Below are 24,090 nucleotides of genomic sequence, written 5' to 3'. Positions count from 1 at the left end.
AGCCTCATTTTATTTTTCAAACTGGATACGAAAGATTTTATTTGTAAACTGGCCCTCAGTTATCAAGATGGATATGAAAAATGCCATTTCATAAATTCAGCCTTGCTTATGAACAAATTTATTAATAAAATGAAGCACTCATTCTCGGTTTCGTGCTCATTTTATAATTTTCGGCTCAGAGCTTTGCCTTTTCGAGAGTTTTGTGGGTGTGGCTAAGTGTAACTCGTGTATTCTGTGACCACTTTTTCCTTTTTTCCAATATTGTATAATACCTTTGGGTTTTAAAAGGTTTCTCTCTAGTTTAATAATAATAATAATAATAATAATAATAATAATAACGATGGGCGGCATGGTGGTGTAGTGGTTAGCGCGGTCGCCTCACAGCAAGAAGGTCCGGGTTCGAGCCCTGTGACCGGCGAGGGCCTTTCTGTGCGGAGTTTGCATGTTCTCCCCGTGTCCGCGTGGGTTTCCTCCGGGTGCTCCGGTTTCCCCCACAGTCCAAAGACATGCAGGTTAGGTTAACTGGTGACTCTAAATTGAGCGTAGGTGTGAATGTGAATGGTTGTCTGTGTCTGTGTCAGCCCTGTGATGACCTGGCGACTTGTCCAGGGTGTACCCCGCCTTTCGCCCGTAGTCAGCTGGGATAGGCTCCAGCTTGCCTGCGACCCTGTAGAACAGGATAAAGCGGCTACAGATAATAATGATGAAAACCAACACCATCAGTTCCATGCATCATGAACAGTCCTGTATTTTCACTACAGCTGAAAGAATGAAAGTCACTCAATTTGTTTTCTCCCCCCCCCCATCCTTTAGATACAAGGGAAAAAAAATACATGACCATCACATTTCAATATTCAAAATGTCATGTTTTACTTTGAACTTCGTAACATGAGTTGATTGAAACTCCTAAAGGACACTCGGGTCACTGTACGTAGGAAAAATACACATCATTTATTTCATACTTTCAGTTTTTCAATTCCCATTTCACAAATTAAATATAAAAAAAGCCAATTTTGTGTCCTAGAAGTGATCTTTAGATAACTATATAAATTAGTGATTATATAATTAGTTTATTCCTGTCAGGCATATTGTTGCATTGTTATACCCTAGGTAGTGATGCTAAGTAGTGCACTAGAAGCCATTTGGGATTGTGCTCACTTTTAATAAATTATAATTGAAAAGGTTTCTTTTTTCTCCCAGATACTTGACAGCTCTAGTCTGTATTGTTAATCAGCAGAAATGTGATATTTTTAATACAAAAATTACTTTATTTATAATGTAAACCTGCCATTTTGATCATTTCTAGGGTTAGTTCAGAAAAGAACTGAGATTCAATGGAGATTTGACTGAAAGAACTGTTGAAGCTTGAATAATTCATTCATACTTTGACCCAGTAAGGTGCTTCCCCCCCCCGGATGCATCCAGGACTTTCTGGAAGTTTAGTCTTCCGATTTATTCCCATCTTTCCACTGCTGCCCATCTCTCACACTCCAGACTCCAAGCCCAATGACTCAAAACACCCTGAACACAGTGAACTATTCAGAGCTTTACAAAATCAGCCGCAATCAGTAAAACACCCCGAGCTGCCACACACACACGCACAGCCATCGCTCCAAAATCGCTGTTAAACATCAATCATTTCCACTACGGTCCTGAAACAACCACATCACACCACTCCACTCCAGTCAGAAGAGATCCTGATCAGCCCCAGTGCCTGGAAACTGCCCTTCTCCAGGAATAAAGCACCTGACTGATCAGAGTACAGAGTCAACATGCATAAGTGAGAGCGAGAATGAGACGCCAGTATCACTGATGGAGCTGAAGAATGCTGACAAATGTCATCTTGTTGCCATGGAAACACTGCATTCAGAATCATTCACGGTTATTCAATTAGAGGACGACTTCAGATGAAGCAGAACCACGAATAAAGCTGTTAAAGAATCTAGCATTATATGAGATTGTTATAGTCCCTTTTTAAAAAAAAAAAAAAATTTTTACAGACTAGAAACAATTTGCTGTCATCTTTTACCAACAAACGTATGTACATCCTCATTTATCCTGACTTGTCCCGTTGGCCAGTTGCGCCGCCCCACATCCGGTGGGGCAGCATCCGTCCCGTTGGCCAGTTGCGCCGCCCCACATCCGGTGGGGCAGCATCCGTCCCGTTGGCCAGTTGCGCCGCCCCACATCCGGTGGGGCAGCATCCGTCCCGTTGGCCAGTTGCGCCGACCCACATCCGGGGGGTGCCATCTGTCCCGTTGGTCAGTTGCGCCGCCCCACATCCGGTGGGGCAGCATCCGTCCCATTGGCCAGTTGCGCCGACCCACATCCGGGGGGTGCCATCCGTCCCGTTGGTCAGTTGCGCTGCCCCACATCCGTCCCGTTGGCCAGTTGCGCCGCCCCACATCCGTCCCGTTGGCCAGTTGCACCGCCCCACATCCGCCCCGTTGGCCAGTTGCGCCGCCCCACATCCGGGGGTTGCCATCCGTCCTGTTGGTCAGTTGCGCTGCCCCACATCCGTCCCATTGGCCAGCTGCGCCGCCCCACATCCGCCCCGTTGGCCAGTTGCGCCGTCCCACATCTGGTGGGGCAGCATCCGTCCCGTTGGCCAGTTGCGCAGACCCACATCCGGTGGGGCAGCATCCGTCCCGTTGGCCAGTTGCGCCGACCCACATCCGGTGGGGCAGCATCCGTCCCGTTGGCCAGTTGCGCCGACCCACATCCGGTGGGGCAGCATCCGTCCCGTTGGCCAGTTGCGCCGACCCACATCCGGTGGGGCAGCATCCGTCCCGTTGGCCAGTTGCGCCGACCCACATCCGGTGGGGCAGCATCCGTCCCGTTGGCCAGTTGCGCCGACCCACATCCGGTGGGGCAGCATCCGTCCCGTTGGCCAGTTGCGCCGACCCACATCCGGTGGGGCAGCATCCGTCCCGTTGGCCAGTTGCGCCGACCCACATCCGGTGGGGCAGCATCCGTCCCGTTGGCCAGTTGCGCCGACCCACATCCGGTGGGGCAGCATCCGTCCCGTTGGCCAGTTGCGCCGACCCACATCCGGTGGGGCAGCATCCGTCCCGTTGGCCAGTTGCGCCGACCCACATCCGGTGGGGCAGCATCCGTCCTGTTGGCCAGTTGCGCCAACCCACATCCGGTGGGGCATCTGTCCCGTTGGCCAGTAGCGCCAATCCACATGCGGTGGGGCACCCGTCCCGTTGGCCAGTTGCTCTTCAATCCTTGAAGCTCCTCCACTGCTGCTGTGGTTAGTGTTTCCTGTTAACATTAGCGTTTTGTGAAATGACGTTAGCATAATATAACCTTTCAAATAAACTCCTCCCACTTCTGTGTTGCCATACTGGTTTTATTGGCTGCAGATTCAATAAATACGGAGTGTAAAGAGATTGAAGAAGAAATACTGTAATGATACCATCACAACTGGAAATCCCTCTCCATCCATTACCTCCACAGCTGTTAAATCCCTGTTCATCCTCAAACCAAAACACAGACAGTGTGAAACAGGAACTTCTCACACCGCTCACGACAGAGAGAACGAGGCCTGAACCTCATGACACAGTCAACAAACCAACAAGCCATTTTCTTTAGACATGCCTCAAAGACTGACTAAATGGGCAAAAAGGATCCAAAACTGACCGAGACTACAGACCACGCCCTGCAACACTTTCGATCTGTAGGAGATGAGAAATGGAAATGAAATAGTGTGTGAAGCGCTCAGACCTTTCCTGCTTCAGCGCATACTCCAGCATCTTGATCCTCCTCACCAAGTCCTTTTTCAGGTTCTCCTGGCCTTTTCTCTCGCCATGCAGGAACGCAACCTGGGCCTGGAGAGAGAGAGAGAGAGAGAGAGAGAGAGAGAGAGAGAGAGAGAGAGAGAGAGAGAAACAACAGTGATGAACGACTGGCTTGAAATCGCTCTTTAAATGAATGCCAGGACTCCGGACATCTGTTGGTGTGTATTTGGCTGTATTAATTTCAAGTAAGTCTGGGCAAAATGACAATATAACATCAGAATTGTTATAAATTAGATATTATATTATTAAGGTTTTATTGTTTTAAATAATTACTGATTAACTGGAAGGAAATAAATTTAAATAAAAAAAAAAACCTCAAACTTAAATTTACTTTTTTAAAAATAAATGTAATTTCTTAAATTAAAAAAAATAATAAACTTATAAAAAATTTATTAATAATAAAACTCATCTCATTATCTCTAGCTGCTTTATCCTTCTACAGGGTCGCAGGCAAGCTGGAGCCTATCCCAGCTGACTACGGGCGAGAGGCGGGGTACACCCTGGACAAGTCGCCAGGTCATCACAGGGCTGACACATAGACACAGACAACCATTCACACTCACATTCACACCTACGCTCAATTTAGAGTCACCAGTTAACCTAACCTGCATGTCTTTGGACTGTGGGGGAAACCGGAGCACCCGGAGGAAACCCACGCGGACACGGGGAGAACATGCAAACTCCACACAGAAAGGCCCTCGCCGGCCACGGGGCTCGAACCCAGGACCTTCTTGCTGTGAGGCGACAGCGCTAACCACTACACCACCGTGCCGCCCCTAATAATAAAACTATTAAATGTAATTTTATCAGTTGACCTATTTTTAATGCAACCCAACAACTATGAACAGTGAATCACTTTTCAGAAATTCTAAATAAATCAATCAATCAATCAATCAATCAATCAATCAATCAATCAATCAATCATCACTTTATTCAGCTTCAAAGACAAAGTGAATAGGTTTTTTCCCCGGAAAGTGATGCATTTTAAAGCAACACACACACCTTGCATGTACACAGTATAACAAAAAAAAATAAAAATAAAAAAAATAAATAAATAAAAATCCAGAGGTGGGGAGTCTGCGCATTTTTTGTTTAGAATGCAGAAAAGCAAGAATTTCCACTGGATCATCTTTTCGTGAGTGATTACGGAAATATGATCAGAGGAATGAACTCAAGGTGAAAACTGTTCTGTTTTTAATATTTACACTGATTGAAAACTCCATGAGAGGGAAAAAAAACAAACCAAAACTTAAACAAGAGTGATGGAGGTGCGTGACGGAACGCTGATCCGGCCCTTTTTAATATTAATAAATCACAGCTCTAAGTGCTCATTTGCTTGCCTCATTAGTGTTGCTCTCTATTCGCTCCTCTCAGCATGGAGAGCAAGAATCTAATGCACAAACAGAGTCAGAAGAGCTCACCCGAGTCCATATTCTACCTTTGTTTTTACCCGAGAACACACTGAAGAGACGGAGGACAAGAAAAGACGAGATAAAGCACTGTGGAGCAGGTAATCTACCTTGGAGAGGTTTACACCAAACAGCACAAAAAACAAAAACACCCAAAGAGACTTCGTTAAACCTGCTTAAACCTACGACCTACTGTTGGCCAATTTTGACGTCCTGGATGTGTAATTGTGCTCAACGCAGTATGGCGTGGCTCTGCAAATCAGCCACGAGATGTAATTTTGCCACCATTTCTATCATAGAGCAAGTTGTGCTTTATTTAAAAGTACCTTTACTGGACTCGATTAACCTTCTTGCCCAGGTACCAGGTGGGTGGAGCTCAAAATAACGCAGACCACTTATTGGAAAAGGTTTTTCCTCTTTCGAAAGTAATTTTTCTAGGCACGTGCACTTTCATTTCGTAATCTGATTAATTTTGGGTCCATTTTTGCTGATGTTTCCATGTACACGTTTTCCGAGTACAATCCAAACCTATCGTACTTCCTCAGGATTGGAATCTGAAAACGCTCTCAATACTCAAATCCAAATTATATTCTCTCAATCAATTTTTATCAGATGTTTTATCAGATGAATAAAAACACCTGCGAGGCCAACAAGCTTATGGAATCAATTTTGTGCCAAAATGTTCATGCAATACTTTTGAAATATCAAACAAAAACAACAAATCAAAATACAAAAAAAGGAAAAAAAAAGTCATTTTTTTAGACTGGCAAACAAATTATTCGTGTAATCGTGCAAAATATCAGTCTATTACTCTTCAGAAACCTTTTATTTTTGTTCCGCGTCTTTCTCGGTTTTGTTTGACGTAATTTATTTTGGTTGCGATTCCAGCTTTCTCGTTTGCGCTCCCTGACTTTTTGCTTGCAGTTTTGGCACAAACTTCACGTGTGGGTGGGCTGTCCGGGAATGCATTCCCATTGGCTAACTTGTGTTTAACTGACAGCTACGCTCAGCCATTCCCTACTCGGATTCTGGCGGACTCTTTGACGAGTGACCGATCCATTGACGGTAAACAAGGATCGAGTGGACTTCAGTGGTGACTATGATATTGAATTAATTCAACAAAGTGTAAATTCAATATCATAGTCGCCACTGAAGTCCACTCGATCCTTATTTACCGTCAATGGATCGGTCACTCAAACAGTCCGCCAGAATCCGAGTAGGGAATGGCCGCAACAGCCTCCGGGGGAATGGCTGAGCGTAGCTGTCAGTCAAACACAAGTTAGCCAATGGGAATGCATTCCTGGACAGCCCACCCACACGTGAAGTTTGTGCCAAAACTGCAAGCAAAAAGTCGGAGTGCAAACGAGAAAGCTGGAATCGCAACCAAAATAAATTACACCAAGCAAAACCGAGAAAGACGCGGAACAAAAATAAAAGGTTTCTGAAGAGTAATAGACTGATATTTTGCACGATTACACGAATAATTTGTTTGCCAGTCTAAAAAAAATTGACTTTTTTCTTTTTTTGTATTTTGATTTGTCGTTTTTGTTTGATATTTCAAAAGTATTGCATGAACATTTTGGCACAAAATTGATTCCATACAAGCTGAGCCATAGAACCCTGAATCTCTCAGGCTTCCTCTCACACACCTGAGACACAAACATCAGCACTGCTGCCTCAAAACAAAACCTTCAGACTAGGATCATTCAATTCACATTTTCAAGGACATTATCTTTCTTCCTCCCACTCGCCGGAGATGCATTTTTTGCAACCTACAAATCAGACGTGGCCTCATCGAGACACTCAGGAAGCCCATTCAGGACCTCAATACCTCATTTCTTTTTCACATATCTTCCAAACAGCAGAACTCGTCACTGGGAGACAATAAGAAGGATAAGCACCAAGTCGAACCTCAACCAAGGAATGATGTTTCCACCAAAAATCAAGAATCTAGCATCATATATTGAGAAATCATGTGAGAAATGATGGGTGCAATTCATCAGTAATCTCCGAGCGCTCCGGTTCGGGTTCGCTCGGCATGAACAGTGCTCTCTCAGTGCTCACGGTCACGTCTAAACCCAGCCGAAGAATGCCTCCACACGGGCCGAGGACAGGACGTGTTCTATTCCAGGAAGACACTGACTGCATTAATGAGGGAAAGTGTATAAGAGCTTCTCAGTCTCTCTTTTCTCCATCCGTCCATCTCTCTCGGGCCAACTCCGCACCGATTAACATCGATTTAAACCAGTTCACAGACAGCAGCATGCGATTCTTCACCTCAAGTCGCTCACACTGCACTACGCTGGGGAGGGGAAAATTGGTCTTTAGTTTACAACCAGTTTCCAAAGAATATTGGCTTTGGAGAAAGATCTAATCAAATCAGTGCACTGGTGAAAGCTGTGTTCGCAACAGCTGGCATCAAATAAACAAATTTGTTACATGGTTTGTGGACAAGAAAAATACATTTGCTTAGACTTTATCTTACGCCACAGAAATTCTCCAACTAACCACAAATTTTTTCAAGCCTCATACTTTGCCTGTTTAATCAATTTCTCCCCCCCCACCACCAAAATTAATAAACACACAGTTTGTCGTGTTCCTGAGAAACCGCAAAATACTCCTGCAGACTTTCCTGTGGAGAAAAACATGCTGTTACAAAATGTTGACACTGGTCACTCTTTCCATCAGTGTTTAATTAATAAACATCTCCTTACGGAAAACTTCTGTGTATCGAAGAATATGAATATATATATGGTGGCACAGTGGTTAGCACTGTCGCCTCACAGCAAGAAGGTCCGGGTTCGAGCCCAGCGGCCGGCGAGGGCCTTTCTGTGCGGAGTTTGCATGTTCTCCCCGTGTCCGCGTGGGTTTCCTCCGGGTGCTCCGGTTTCCCCCACAGTCCAAAGACATGCAGGTTAGGTTAACTGGTGACTCTAAATTGAGCGTAGGTGTGAATGTGAGTGTGAATGGTTGTCTGTGTCTATGTGTCAGCCCTGTGATGACCTGGCGACTTGTCCAGGGTGTACCCCGCCTTTCGCCCGTAGTCAGCTGGGATAGGCTCTAGCTTGCCTGCGACCCTGTAGGACAGGATAAGTGGCTACAGATAATGGATGGATGGATAGATATACACTACTGTTCAAAAGTTTGGGGTCACTTTGAAATGTCCTTATTTTTGAAAGAAAAGCACTGTTCTTTTCAATGAAGATCACTTTAAACTAATCAGAAATACACTCTATACATTGCTAAATGTGGTAAATGACTATTCTAGCTGCAAATGTGTGGTTTTTGGTGCAATATCTCCATAGGTGTATAGAGGCCCATTTCCAGCAACTCTCACTCCAGTGTTCTAATGGTACAATGTGTTTGCTCATTGCCTCAGAAGGCTAATGGATGATTAGAAAACCCTTGTACAATCATGTTAGCACAGCTGAAAACAGTTGAGCTCTTTAGAGAAGCTATAAAACTGACCTTCCTTTCAGCAGATTGAGTTTCTGGAGCATCACATTTGTGGGGTCGATTAAATGCTCAAAATGGCCAGAAAAATGTCTCGACTATATTTTCTATTCATTTTACAACTTATGGTGGGAAATAAAAGTGTGACTTTTCATGGAAAACACAAAATTGTCTGGGTGACCCCAAACTTTTGAACGGTAGTGTATATTTTACATGAGAACTTCAGTGGCGATCCGTTACTATTAGAGCTGGGACTTGAGCTCATCCAAACCTTAGCCAGACACAACAAAAAAGCAAAAGGGCAAAGGATCTTGCAAGGGATTAACGTCAGGGTGTCAGGTAGCTCTGCTGTGTGTAGTTGTCGATGTTGATTTTAAAAGTAAATTACACAGGGAAATGAATACTTGAGTCCAAGTGAAAAATACTGTGGTCAGCGTGCAGCGTGGAAGAAGAGTCTGGAGACAGAAATCTTAGGCTACGTTTACATTAGACCGTATCTGTCTCGTTTTCTTCGCGGATGCACTGTCCGTTTACATTAAACCACCTGGAAACGCCGGGAAACGGGAATCCGCCAGCATCCACGTATTCAATCCAGATCATATCTGGTCCGGTGCTGTGTAAACATTGAGATACGCGGATACGCTGTGCTGAGCTCTAGCTGGCGTCCTCATTGGACAATGTCACTGTGACATCCACCTTCCTGATTCGCTGGCGTTGGTAATGTGACGCGACTGCTGAAAAACGGCGCGGACTTCCGCCTTGTATCACCTTTCATTAAAGAGTATAAAAGTATGAAAATACTGCAAATACTGATGCAAATACTGCCCATTGCGTAGTTATGATTGTCTTTAGGCTTGCCATCCTTCCACTTGCAAGTGGTAAGTGATATGCGCTGGGATCACACACACAGCGGCTCAGTCCCGAAAACACTGCTAGTGTGCTTCACTCGCGCGCTCTGTGAGCTGCGCAGGGCCGGAGTGCGCACCCTCCAGAGGGCACTCGCTGTTCAGGGCGGAGTGATTTGGAGCGCAGGATGCCTGCAGAGCCGAGCGTATCCACGTATTGGTATTGTTGTGTGCACGCAAATCGTGTATTGGTGTTGCTGTGTGCACACTAATCGTTTTAAAAACGTTAATCTGATGATCCGCTGATACGGTCTAATGTAAACATGGGCTTAGTTTCTCGGTCGTTAGCCTGTGCTACTTGCTTTCGATAGCACTGGCTTAACTGCTTTATTAGCATTCGCCAACACTACTGATGAACGCTACACCAGCTGGAAGGTGACTTCACTTCGCATTGGCCTTTGAGAAGGCCGAGGGTGGTAAATTTTTAGTCCCTCCCACTAGAAATCAAAATCCGATTGGTTAATTCTTCCGTCACTTCCTACATACTGTAAAACATACACTGCCATGGCCTTCTGTCCTGGTAATGAAGACCTAACCAATGAGTGAGCAGCTCGAAACTCTTCTCAGCCTAGACACAACAAACAAACAAATCTGATTGGATAACTCTAGTTTAATGTTTTCAGGACAGTAACCCTTTCATTTCTGAAGCAAATTTGACAGAAAATGAGGCCAAATTGGAATTAGAAGAGAATAATTCGAATGAAATTATACAAGAATGAAAGAAATTAAATAGAACATTTGAAATGCTGATATGTTTGGGCCTTCTCTGAAGACCCAGAAGGCCCTGACGGTTCCCCTCTGCGCCACTGGTATTTTTCATACGAGCTCCGTCTGGGACATGGAGATCCAAAACCTTGACACAAAACTCGATGAATTGCTTTGATAAATTTGGGTACTCTTTATTTATGAATGTGTCTATATAAAAGATATGAAGTTTATCTTCATGCTGAAAAACTCATTTTTCATATGAAATGCATCGCAGATCTGAGGGACATATTTCCCGATATTTCACTCCGATGACGTCACTCCCAGCATTTTCCCGCTGACTAGATGCACGTCGTCAAAATGGCAAACCGGTTCAAAATTAAAATTAACTTGCGTATTTTTTTTGAGGATGTGTCCATATAATATTTTTTTAAAAATTACACAGTGGCGCAAAGATATGATGTTTATCTTCTCATGTGGAAAATATTTTCCACTCATGATATACACATTCAGCACTCGAAGAGAAACTTCATAGCTTCACACCACCGTGAGTTATTAGAGTTTAGATTATATAGCATGTTTAACGTACAAGTCCCTGTGAATGATCTGTTGCTATAGAAACGATAAAGCATTGCGTTAATATAAACCTGTGATCTGAATTATACCTGAGCTGCTGTTATATGAAGTCTCTCCAACCAATCAGATTCAACAATTCAAAAGTGCTGTGGTATAAACTATTTCCTTTTTTTTTTAAAAAAATAACCATTGCACTAATGTGCATCATGAAAACTGCTTCAGAGATCACGTGATGTTTTTGCTCCATCCGTTAGTAATGCAACAGAGATAAAATACCAAACGTAGAATAGTCCATTGTTTCTTCTTACACAGGCAAACACTTAGATTATTTCCACACCTTCCTCGCCTTTAAAACTAATCGGCGCATGTTGGATCAGCAGTACTGCACAGCAGGGTGTGACACACACACACTACACTAATATCCTGCCAAGCAATAAAACCTCACACTTATTCCCGACAAAATAACCCCCCCCTATTTACAATGCAGAAACAGCAGCTCTGCAAACACAGGGCCACTTTTCTGTTAGCATGAACACACTCGTGCTCTGATGACTGAGTTTGATAAACAGCCAAGAGGATTCCAGGCATTCCAGCGTCCAGACCATTACCAAGCGAGATGTATGGGTGTGTAAAAGACACCAACAGTCTATCTCGGGCTTGTGGCCTGGCCTTCGAGTTGGGAAAATAGAGCGGAGCAACTGTTATCGACTCTCGTCGTCGTGTTGTATGCCTTCAGGACCCACAGGAACATTGACCGCGACAGGGTTCCTCTAAAAAAAAAAAAAAAAAAAGGAAGATTCCGACTTCCTCTGATTGGTTGCTCGTCAAGCTGGAACTACCCCTAGTTTGATGAGGATGGTCGCTTCTGGGACGGTAGGCCCAAACTGTTTGACTCCCACGAGTCGTACATCTTGGTTAAAAAAATAACTTTCGATGAGGACTTCCTGACTGCTTACTCGTCAAGCCAGAACTAACCCCCACTGAATGGTAGCTTCTGGGAGGTACAAAATACTTGACTCTCACATCGTGGTGGTCAGCAGCAAACATGACAAGGAAAATAAAATTTGGAAATCATAAATCAAGACACACAGCAGTGTTCCAGAACTCCAGAAATCCCAGTCACCCTGCTTCCTACTTCAGACAAGTCCTTGATGTCCCCCCCCGGATCTGGCAAACGCTCGGTCACACTGTAGCGGTGATGACTCACCATCAGAGCGTGAGGGAGTCATTCAGTGCTCTTGAGTCGAGGGAGGAAAGAACATTCCTCACTTTTGAGCTCTTGCACTCCCACGGCTACCAAAACAGCACTGTATCTGATCCAGCATTCCAGTAAAAGCACAGAGGCATGTGTGGAGAGGTTCATTCAGCATTCCTTTCCATTATCTGCTCATCCACCTATCAATCAGCGAACTGGATTTCATACACAAAGAGGTGGAGTGGTAGCTTAATGGACCTGGTGTACAAGTCCGATTCCAAAAAAGTTGGGACAAAGTACAAATTTTAAATAAAAACGGAATGCAATAATTTACAAATCTCAAAAACTGATACAGTATTCACAATAGAACATAGACAACATATCAAATGTCGAAAGTGAGACATTTTGAAATTTCATGCCAAATATTGGCTCATTTGAAATTTCATGACAGCAACACATCTCAAAAAAGTTGGGACAGGGGCAATAAGAGGCTGGAAAAGTTAAAGGTACAAAAAAGGAACAGCTGGAGGACCAAATTGCAACTCATTAGGTCAACTGGCAATAGGTCATTAACATGACTGGGTATAAAAAGAGCATCTTGGAGTAGCAGCGGCTCTCAGAAGTAAAGATGGGAAGAGGATCACCAATCCCCCTAATTCTGCGCCGACAAATAGTGGAGCAATATCAGAAAGGAGTTCGACAGTGTAAAATTGCAAAGAGTCTGAACATATCATCATCATCTACAGTGCATAATATCATCAAAAGATTCAGAGAATCTGGAAGAATCTCTGTGTGTAAAGGTCAAGGTCGGAAAACCATACTGGGTGCCCGTGATCTTCGGGCCCTTAGACGGCACTGCATCACATACAGGCATGCTTCTGTATTGGAAATCACAAAATGGGCTCAGGAATATTTCCAGAGAACATTATCTGTGAACACAATTCACCGTGCCATCCGTCGTTGCCAGCTAAAACTCTATAGTTCAAAGAAGAAGCCGTATCTAAACATGATCCAGAAGCGCAGACGTCTTCTCTGGGCCAAGGCTCATTTAAAATGGACTGTGGCAAAGTGGAAAACTGCTCTGTGGTCAGACGAATCAAAATTTGAAGTTCTTTATAGAAATCAGGGACGCCGTGTCATTCGGACTAAAGAGGAGAAGGACGACCCAAGTTGTTATCAGTGCTCAGTTCAGAAGCCTGCATCTCTGATGGTATGGGGTTGCATTAGTGCGTGTGGCATGGGCAGCTTACACATCTGGAAAGACACCATCAATGCTGAAAGGTATATCCAGGTTCTAGAGCAACACATGTTCCCATCCAGACGACGTCTCTTTCAGGGAAGACCTTGCAGTTTCCAACATGACAATGCCAAACCACATACTGCATCAATTACAGCATCATGGCTGCGTAGAAGAAGGGTCCGGGTACTGAACTGGCCAGCCTGCAGTCCAGATCTTTCACCCATAGAAAACATTTGGCGCATCATAAAACGGAAGATACGACAAAAAAAGACCTAAGACAGTTGAGCAACTAGAATCCTACATTAGACAAGAATGGGTTAACATTCCTATCCCTAAACTTGAGCAACTTGTCTCCTCAGTCCCCAGACGTTTACAGACTGTTGTAAAGAGAAAAGGGGATGTCTCACAGTGGTAAACATGGCCTTGTCCCAACTTTTTTGAGATGTAGTGCTGTCATCAGTGTTGTTTTTGGCAGCCGTTTTTGATTTAGCTTTATTCTTAGTCTTTTGGAAAAGCTTATTAGTTTTAGTCACATTTTAGTCAATTCCATCCTTGATAGTTTTGGTCTAGTTTTAGTCGACGAAAACAAAGAGTTTTAGTCATTCATTTTAGTCGAAAAAATAATTACTTTAAAAAATTAAATTAGGCCAATACAGAGATAGGAAATTGTAATCGAGGTTGACAGGTTGTGCATAACATACTCTCAAAACTGTCTCAAAACAAACTTGTTTCACGTGAACGTAAAAAGTATGTCAAATATTTGGGTTTAATAAATCAATGACAATCTTTCTTGGAAGCCTCGTATTGATTTTATTTGCAACAAAATAAGCGAGGTTGTTGGCCTTTTGGCCAAGCTTAGACATTTTATTCCACTACATACCCTTATGACATTATATCACTCTCTGATTCAACCTTATTTAACATATGGTCTTAGTTCTTGGGGACAGGCTTGTAAAACTCATATAAATAAAGTATTAATCCGACAAAAACGAGCTTTAAGATTAATCCATTTTGTTGATAATAGAGAAAGTGCCCTTCCATTGTTTCCCAAAACCAATATTTTACCAGTAAATCATCTTTTCTATGAATGTATTTCTAAATTAAATGTATGACATTGTTAATCAAAGTGCACCCTCAAACATTTGTAAATTATTTTCTTCTATTTCTAGTATCCATTCTTATAACACTAGGCCATCTTACTCCAAGAACTTATATACGCAGTATTCTCGTACAAATCTACAAAAGAACTCATTTTCCCGTGTTGGTGTTAGGGTATAGAACCAGATTCCAACTTCTATAAGATCTTCATCTAAATTGTCGTTCAAGAAAAAAGTCAGACACCACCTTTTTTTCGGATTTAAGTAGATATGGATATGATGTTGACATCTCCAAACTCTTTCTTTCTACATAACTTTATTTCTATATATAATTAAGAGCTATATATATTTATTTATCTTCATTTTAATTTTAAATATTATTTAATACCACGGTATACCTCTCTCTCTCTCTCTTATTTATATATATATAACTTTTTTTTTCAATGTTATTGAATGATATTACTGTAACTTTATATCGAATAACAAGTATTATCTCCTCTTTTTCTTACCAAATAGTTGTTCATTTGTCAAGTATGTTTTATTATCTTTTTCATACATATTTAAGTATTAATTCATATAAAATATTTTTTTCTTTGTAAACATGAATCTGCCTTGATTAGCAGTGCGCTATTTGCAGACTCATGTAGTCTATTATATGTTGATATGTAATTGAAATAAAAGATTGACTGATTGAAATGTGTATGCTCTCTTCATAAACACTGTCTAGTGCAGACATCCCAAGTCTCCCGGAAGTTCCGGGAGTCTCCTGCATATTGATAGTGGCTCCCTGATGCCCGCAAATTGGAGAATATCTCCTGGAATCTAGAGCAAGCGAGCAAGAGCGTACACGTGAAACATTAATGTCTGCATCGTGCATATGACAGAGCGCATGAGGGAGAGCGAGAGAGACTGCGTGTGTGCCTGTTCCTGTAGCGCATGCTAGACAAAGAGCATCCTGATTGGTTTACAGACATCCAAACTCATTTCAGGGAGATGTCGTGACACCCCCCCGATTGGAAAAAAAAAAAGTCATGCGTCACGACACCTCCCTGAAATGAGTTTGGATGTCTGTAGACCAATCAGGATGCTCTTTGTCTAGCATGCGCTACATGAACAGGCACACACACAGTCTCTCTCGCTCTCCCTCACGCGCTCTGTCATATGTGCGATGCAGACATTAATGTTTCACGTGCACGCTCTCCCTTGTCTCGTCAACGAAAACAGATACGTCTCGTCATATTTTTGTGATCAAAGAGTTATGTTTAGCTCGTCACTGTCTTGTTTTAGTCATGAAAAAAGGTGCGCTAACGAAATCATTGTCATCGTTAACGAAAACACTGTCACGAAATTTAAAAATCACCTAATTTTTCTCTTTAAATGATACATTTTCTCAGTTTAAACATTTGATGTGTCATCTATGTTCTATTCTGAATAAAATATGGAATTTTGAAACTTCCACATCATTGCATTCCGTTTTTATTTACAATTTGTTCTTTGTCCCAACTTTTTTGGAATCAGGGTTGTAGCTATGGGGGGGATTCTGGGTTACGTCCCCACTTGGCAACATTCATTTATATATATATATATATTTTAAAGTCAAACAAAACAGTTCCCTTCAACACATCTGATTGGTTTCTCACTAACTGCCAATCAGAATCGTGCTTTTTCAGCGAGATCAATTTTCACTGTGAGGCAAGACGTCATTTTCACTTCATTACTAACAAGTTATTTTGAATTTTAAGTTATTTTCCTGAGTATTTTACAGAGACACCACCGATCTGATAAACAGGACCAGCAAAAAGTGCGGGATTAGACATCTGAGAAATCAAGAATGCATTTAATCCAGGAACGAACAGAATTAGGTTTGGAAAAAGAAACTTTTTGAAAATGCACACATTTACGTATAAAAGAGACGTGCTTATATATTTGTTGATGATATTTCCAATGCAAGCGATTGTTCTTGAAGTGAATGCTACAGTTTTGTGCAAGCAATATTTTCCCCCCCCAGTGCTTCAGTGAGTCATTTTAAAACAAAACAATATACGAGAGGAGTATCGATTTCGGCTGATCCTCAAGGTTTCAGGATCTCGAAGTAGCAAAAGAAGCTGTTCAACCACCTATTCCACAAGCCTTAGCCATCCTACATTTGCTCTATAAATGATTAATTTTTTTTTTATTTTTATCCATGCTTCATTGGTGTGTCTAAGCATTTTTTATTTATTTAAAAATACCACATTTCTGTGGATTTTCCTGCAATTTTTAAAGTTCATACAGACAGATTTCAGGACATTAGTAATATAATATTACAGCTGAGTGGCAGATAAACTTTTAACACAACATAAATTTTTGTACATTTCGGACTAAAATATCATTTCACTTGCAGAGACGGAAGAGCTAACAAGTTCTCCCAAAAAAAAAACAACAACCTCCCCCCCCCAAGGATCAGGAACTTGTTTTGGGACATTCTGCAACATCAGATGTAACTATAAATGGAGTTTAAAAAAAAAAAAAAGAATAATAAATAAAGGGCAGCACGGTGGTGTAGTGGTTAGCGCTGTCGCCTCACAGCAAGAAGGTCCTGGGTTCGAGCCCCGGGGCCGGCGAGGGCCTTTCTGTGCGGAGTTTGCATGTTCTCCCCGTGTCCGCGTGGGTTTCCTCCGGGTGCTCCGGTTTCCCCCACAGTCCAAAGACATGCAGGTTAGGTTAACTGGTGACTCTAAATTGACCGTAGGTGTGAATGTGAGTGTGAATGGTTGTCTGTGTCTATGTGTCAGCCCTGTGATGACCTGGCGACTTGTCCAGGGTGTACCCCGCCTTTCGCCCGTAGTCAGCTGGGATAGGCTCCAGCTTGCCTGCGACCCTGTAGAAGGATAAAGCGGCTAGAGATAATGAGATGAGATAATTAATAAATAAATAAATAAATAAATAGTTGTTCTTTAATAACTTTTAAAAGTAAGGATTAGCAATTTGCTGAAGCTACACTCTGGAACGTGCTGATGGAGGAAAACTATCAGCTTTGTAGTGGTAGCAGTAACTGCTTTTCATCACAGCACTGCACCGTTGATTATTTCTCTAAAAATAGCATCGATATGTAAATCAGAGAAAATACTGGAGTCTTGTGTTTGGATGCTTGTGTTATTTCATTGCTCCTTTATTACCACACCTGACTTTTTGCGCTTCCACAAATAAATCGGGAAGAATTATCAAGATCTGATGCGTCTAGCAAGCGACCAAAATGACAGAAACGCTCCAGAAAGGTCTGTATATTAATCGCGTCTTGACGAGATTTTCAACACAAAGTACCGATGGCTCCAGTGGGATGCGACAGAACTGGAAGAGGCGAGTGAGGGATGTGTCCATGTCCATGCATGCCAGCGAGTGCTCACGTTGAGATTTATGGCAGTAACGGATCAGAGAACGCAGCTGTTCCACACGCTCAGAGACGCACTGCTAAAAATTCACACGAGTAGAAACGGAAGCTCTGCTCATATCCAAGCTCCTGAGCTGACGTCTGGAGTTTATTTTCTAATGAGGAAGGGAAAAAAAAAAAAAATCAAAGCTTGTGGATCTGTTTTCTGTTCACACACACACTTCCAGAAGCTTCCTTGGAGTTTGTAAAATGATCGCTGTAATAAACTGCAGGTAAATATTTTATTTTTGCCCATGAGATCACTACAGGGCCTGACTGATCGGAGTGGACTGAAACAAACTTATTGGTAAATCATTCGCAGGAGCGTTTACACAGGAAATGTGGCGCTCATTTAAAAAAAAAAAAATCCAGATAAATCTCAAAAAAAAAAAGCTGGCAAACTTCAAGAAGTGAGGTAGGATGAGACTCGGTGATGTAAACCCCGATTACAGCAGTTTCTGAGACTAAAACAGCAGGATTCCATCATCAAGGTTACATCATTTATAAAATTTCAGTCACGTACATCGATTTTACCAGACAGACATTCTTTAAAATAAAAGTAATAGCACCCTATGCAGGGTTCTGAAAAATATTCTCCACTTTTTTCCCTTGAAAAGTAAAGTCAAAGAAGTATTCTTCACTTTTTCTTAGTCTATTTTTTATTCGTTATCGACTTATCAAAGTGGACTTAATACAGGTTTATACCAGACACAATTAAAAATATTTGTACAGATACAGCTAGGTCTCTCCATTACATATAAAATTTAGGCTCCACTCCAGCATCTAAGAAAGACTTGATTTTGGGCGCCCTGTGCACCATCAAGCTAAAATAAACCTCTAGTTTGAGCTTTTTCAGGATATTTTAGCACGGAATTATTCAAAAGAGATCATCATCATCATGTCTTCCCTCTTGGCACATGATCGGCCTTGGGGCGCAGCTGTTTTAGGCCTGTAAATCTGCTCTCCAACAGCTGCATAAAGTTGCCTTTTATCATCTTGAGGGCCTGCTGTCTATCGACCCCTAAAAGATCTTCTACCTTCTTCCAACTCCTCCTTTTGTCGAACAGCACAATTTTTTTTAAGGCATCATTAGGCGTGTGCGAAGTATTTGAGGTACTGTATATGACACGTATCCTCAATTGACTGTGACTGGGTTATTTCATACCACTTTGTATTAGAGACCTCAAACCCCCAGTCCAGTTCCCCTTCTACTAGGGATGAAAAGTCAACCCCTCTCTTGCGTTGGTTTGCGGGGAGAGCGTTCTTCCTCGCATAGCCCCTGGCTATCATCTTTCTTTAAAAAAAAAAACATTCCGCACAGCATTAAGCTGTAGCAGTTCAGCACTTGTTAGTTCCCATGTCTGGACACTATACGATAGCCGAGACCGGACACACGCTGTCAAGATTTTCATCCGTGTACTGAGATGGATTTCACGGTCACTGAGTACATGCTTTAGCTCGTTCCACTTTTCAAAGGCTGATGCGATCCTGTGATGTAAAAGCGTCGATGACTTCCCAGTGTTGGTGATCAGATGGCCAAGGTAGCGGAACTGCCTCACATTCTTAATTTCTGTGTTGTTGACCATCAGAAGACTACTTCTCACTGGAATATTCTCGTCTACTTTGAAAGCCATCGTCTCAGTCAGTCGAGATATTAGGACTCCCTTTAGCCTTTACTTCAACACAGAACGTGATTTACAACTGAACAGAGTCGAGAAGAATCTGGGAACAAATAACACTGAAGGAATCTGATTTGCCCGTCGATTTATGAACTGAATACAGAACGACCCCGTGTTTTCCATCCTGCGTTAGTTCGCCAGGGCTGTTTCTATTCTAGCTGTTGAACAGACCGGGGGCTCCATCCAGTTTTCCTGAGGCTTGTATTGTTTTAAGGGAGATTAGCATCCCTTGGTTGGCGAGGTTATATCTAACTTGACAAGGTAATATTATCACCCACACACATTCAAAGACTATGACAGCTTTATTACTGATTTTGGCACTGCTGCTTTTAAATTTATGTCCTTCGCTTCAGTTTCTGTCTCCTTATTATGATCATCATCATCATCATCATCATCAACACCCATAATGTCAGGAAACTGAGGCATGTGTCAACTGACTTAATATCACTCGTAAAATTAATCATCAGTTTAATAAAAAAAATAGATATATCATGTCTCACTCGCATTTCTATCCTTTAGGAGCACAAAGACACCAATTCTAAGCTACATTATTATACAACATTCAAAATCCCAGTGACATCCAAGTCAGTTGGGGTCGTTTTTAATTAATCTCTTACTTTTTTTGAAGGCGAAAACACCCAGGGGCTATAGCCCCGAAACGTAGCTCCGTTAGGTTGCTTGCCGGCTAACAGCACTTAAACTTTGGCGCTTTTTTTTTTTTTAAATTTAAAACTGGCCCCTGTATGACTGACACTGTCTGATGTGCTTGGGGAGGGTCAGGGCTCTGAGTGTGCCTCCCCCGTGGCAGTTCTGGCCCTTACATCATCCTCAGTGCTTGAAGAAGCTCACTCGCCTTAGACTACACCATTGTTTGGTTCACACAGGGATGATTACACCACCACAGCAGGCTGATTACAACACACTGTGACTGGTCAAAAGCTTGGCGCTCATTTGGTCATTAGCCCCTTCAATGCCCTTGGATAGGTCACGTACGTCATGAAATCTTTTATCGCTGTGCCTTATGACGTACGCTACTTGTCATAAACACCTCCTTTTATGTACCTGGCACTTCACAGTGGCACATTAACGCATGTCCGCCTCTTGATCAGGAGATCGCGAGTTCTATTCACGGTCGGGTCATCCCAAAGACCATCATAAAAATGGTACCCAGTAGGGCTGTAACGATACACCCAACTCACGATTCGATTCGTATCGCGATTTTTGACCCACGATTCGATACGCCCACGATTTTTTAAAAATGTTTTTTTAAAGTAGTAAATTTGACTTATTAACATTTACTTACTTACATTAACTATTTAATAACAAATAATTCAGACCACTGCAGAGAATGAGTAATATGTATGCAAAAATGAACAAATGTATATCCAAAGATCCTTTTATTTCTCAAAATAATACTGTTGAGCCGGAAGCTCTGTTTTTTTCGGTTCTGAAAAAAAGTCATTTTTCCAAATCGTGTAAATCCGTTAAGATTTTTTTTTTGGGGGGGGGCCTCTCTCACTGTCTCACTCTCATAGGGCCAATGATTTTCTGTGATCGCGGAAAACAGATGGAAATTACGGAATTTTTATAGTGAAACATTGCTCGCGTGTCAAAATGTAACTGCCACAGAAGGCTTCCGCCCAAGCAGACATGCCTTCAGTGTTGCCAGATATTGCTAACGTTTTCCACCCCAAAATATGTTCAAAACCAGCCAAAAAGCACCTAAACCCGCCCAATCTGGCAACACTGCATGCCTTTCCGGTCAAGTGATTGTGATTGGCTTGTGGCACACCTAGCCAGCCAATGAGCTGCTTGTTTACAGATTCGCTCCCCGCGTCGCAACCAGAATGGCGACCGCTTAAAAGAAATGAATGCTCTGCCAGTGGCGAGTGTGGACGTTGCGTGACTCGCAGAAGATTGTCGCAGGTCGGCGAAAAAACGACTTACTAATAGATATAAAAAAAAAATAAAAGTAATTTAAGCAAGTTTAAAATGTAATTTAAATAAAAAGTAAAGTATTCATAAATTGAAGTTTGGAAGCGCCTCTGTTTTTGGGCTGAGGAGAAGTTTGAAAGGGTGTACCGCGATTCTGCCTTCTTGTATCGCGATACAGATCGTGGCTCTGCGTATTGCGATTTCGATACGCATATCGTTACAGCCCTAGTACCCAGTTACTTGGAATACATGGACCCTGGGTGTACACTGGTGTTTTCAAGTACTAGTAATTCATGTTTATGGACAGGTTCTCATTGACAAGACCCGCTGTCTTGGTTTTCTTTGGATGTTTTTTGATTGCTAAAAAGCTATTTTTACTCAACAACAGTGTTTGTGATTTTTCTATACAAATATTAAAAATATAAAAAGTTCTGAACAAGTTAGAGAAAGATTATCAAAATAACCCAATTTTGACCTATTTTTGTTCTATATGCCCGTCACGTTACAATTAATTACGGGTGGGTTAAGTGTAGTTGATTTTTATTGATCACAAGCACATGCTCGTTGTTTACACTCGGACTTCCCGCCATTTCTTCACTGGGGTTAGATTTCAGGAAAAGGAGGGATTTCTATAAAAGATGCCTTATGATATTGATGACATACATTCGTAACTCTGATGGCTGCGAATAATTTTCTCTTTGTCACTGATGGATTGTTTGTCAGTGATGTGTGATGAGCGCCAGCAGGAACCCTGCCTATAAGGTGGTGTTTACATTAGACAATATCAGCAGATCATCAGATTAACGCCAATACACGATTCGCGTGCACACAGCAACGCCAATACACGGATACGCTAATCACATGACTAATTAGACGGCACGCAAGTTGAAATGTGTCAGTGTGGCTCAGCGCTTCCTCCTCAGCGGCTGCACTCCAAATCACTCCGCCCTGAACAGCGAGTGCCCTCTGGAGGGTGCGCACTCCGGCCTTGCGCAGCTCACAGAGCACGCGAGTGAAGCGCACGAGCAGTGATTCGGGACTGAGCTGCTGTGTGTGTGATCCCAGTGCATATCGGGCATGCGCAAGCCACTCACCACTTGCAAGTGGAAGGATGGCAAGCCTAAAGACAATCATAACTACACAATGGGCAGTATTTGCATCTTACTATGAACAACATTAAGAATGACAAAGCAAAGCATTATATTCATACTTTTATACTCTTTAACGAAAAACAAAAAGGTGATACAAGGCGGAAACAATAGCAGGAAGTGAAGTCCGCGCCGTTTTTCAGCAGTCGCGTCACATGACCAACGTGGCATGAACAACGCCAGCGAATCAGGAAGGTGGATGTTACAGTGACGTTGTCCAATGACGACGTCAGCTAGAGCTCAGCACTGCGTTTCCTCGTATCTCAATGTTTACACAGCACCGGATCAGATACGAACTGGGTTGAATACGTGGGCCCTGGCGGATTCAAGTTGTTCCGCCTGTGGACTCGTTTCCTGGCGTTTTAATGTGAACGGACAGTGCATCCGCGATGAAAACAGTCTAATGTAAACACCACCTAAAGGGATCAGGCATGTGTGTGTGATTAAGGACGTGCTCTTTTTAAAGATATTTTTTTGGGGGGCTTTTTCACCTTTATTGGATAGGACAGTGTAGAGACAGGAAATGCGCGGGAGAGAGAGACGGGGAGGGATCGGGAAATGACCTCGGGTCGGAATCGAACCCGGGTCCCCGGATTTATGGTATGGCGCCTTATCCATCTGAGCCACAACACCCCCAGGACGTGCTCTTTTACTGTTCAGCTTTCATTTAGTCATTTTCAGCTCTCTGGGAGTGTTGCCTTTTATGGAGCTTTGTGGGCGTGGCTAAATGGAGAGCAACTGTACTGTGAATTTGCCTCGTGATTTACAGCGCACATCAGCATGTGAATGTACAAAGAAAATCAGCGAAACTTTTTTTTTGTGAGAAATTATTAGTTTTGAAAACTTTTACAAAATAACTTTATTAAAGGATTAATGATGTTAGTAATAAACTACACCGAGAGCGAAAACAGGACAGGACTTCTCCAATCTGGGCACTCTGAGCCCTCTCGCTCACTCACACACACACACACACACACACACACACACACACACACACACACACACACACACACACAGAGAGAGAGACAGATTCCCCCCCATCACCCCGTGTCTAAGACCCCGTCCACACGTAGCCGGGTATCTGCTAAATCGAAGATATTTTTCTACGTTTTGGCCTGTCATCCACATGAAAACACATCAAAAACGAATATTTAAAAAAAACTCCGGGCAAAGTGAAGATTTTTGAAAACTCCGTGTATGCCTTTTCGTGTAGACAGAGATAACCGGAGTTTTGCGTTTTAGAACGTCACAATCTGCGCCAAAAAAATGACAACAAATCTGCCCTGACGTCAAACGTGCGACCTTTGTTTACTGCAGAAGCCAGATTAAGCATGGACAAAGAGTAATGGATCGGAGTAGTGCCTTGAAAGCGTTAATTATTGTGCAGGTGCTATTTACATGTTTAATTTTAGAAGCCCAACTACTGACAAGATTCTCAATCAACGTTTTCTTGCGTCTTTTGAAGTTTATACTCCAAAATTGTGTTTAGAAGCAATTCTGTCTCCGAGTCTGTCCAGACGAACGAGCTTGGCGCCA

The 24,090-nt window shown here is 42.6% G+C and overlaps 1 protein-coding gene across 1 annotated transcript in view; it reads right to left on the bottom strand.

The window, feature by feature from the left end:
* Window positions 1-24,090, bottom strand: part of LOC132883472 (striatin-like) — a 65,463-nt gene that overhangs the window by 16,824 nt on the left and 24,549 nt on the right. Inside the window, exon 2 of the mRNA XM_060917142.1 lies at window positions 3,730-3,833. Within this exon, the coding sequence (XP_060773125.1) occupies window positions 3,730-3,833 (104 nt within the window). The remainder of the gene's footprint in view (window positions 1-3,729; window positions 3,834-24,090) is intronic.

This window comes from Neoarius graeffei, chromosome 3, assembly GCF_027579695.1.
Source record: "Neoarius graeffei isolate fNeoGra1 chromosome 3, fNeoGra1.pri, whole genome shotgun sequence".
NCBI lineage: Eukaryota > Metazoa > Chordata > Actinopteri > Siluriformes > Ariidae > Neoarius > Neoarius graeffei.
This window is presented reverse-complemented; position numbering and strand designations above follow the sequence as displayed.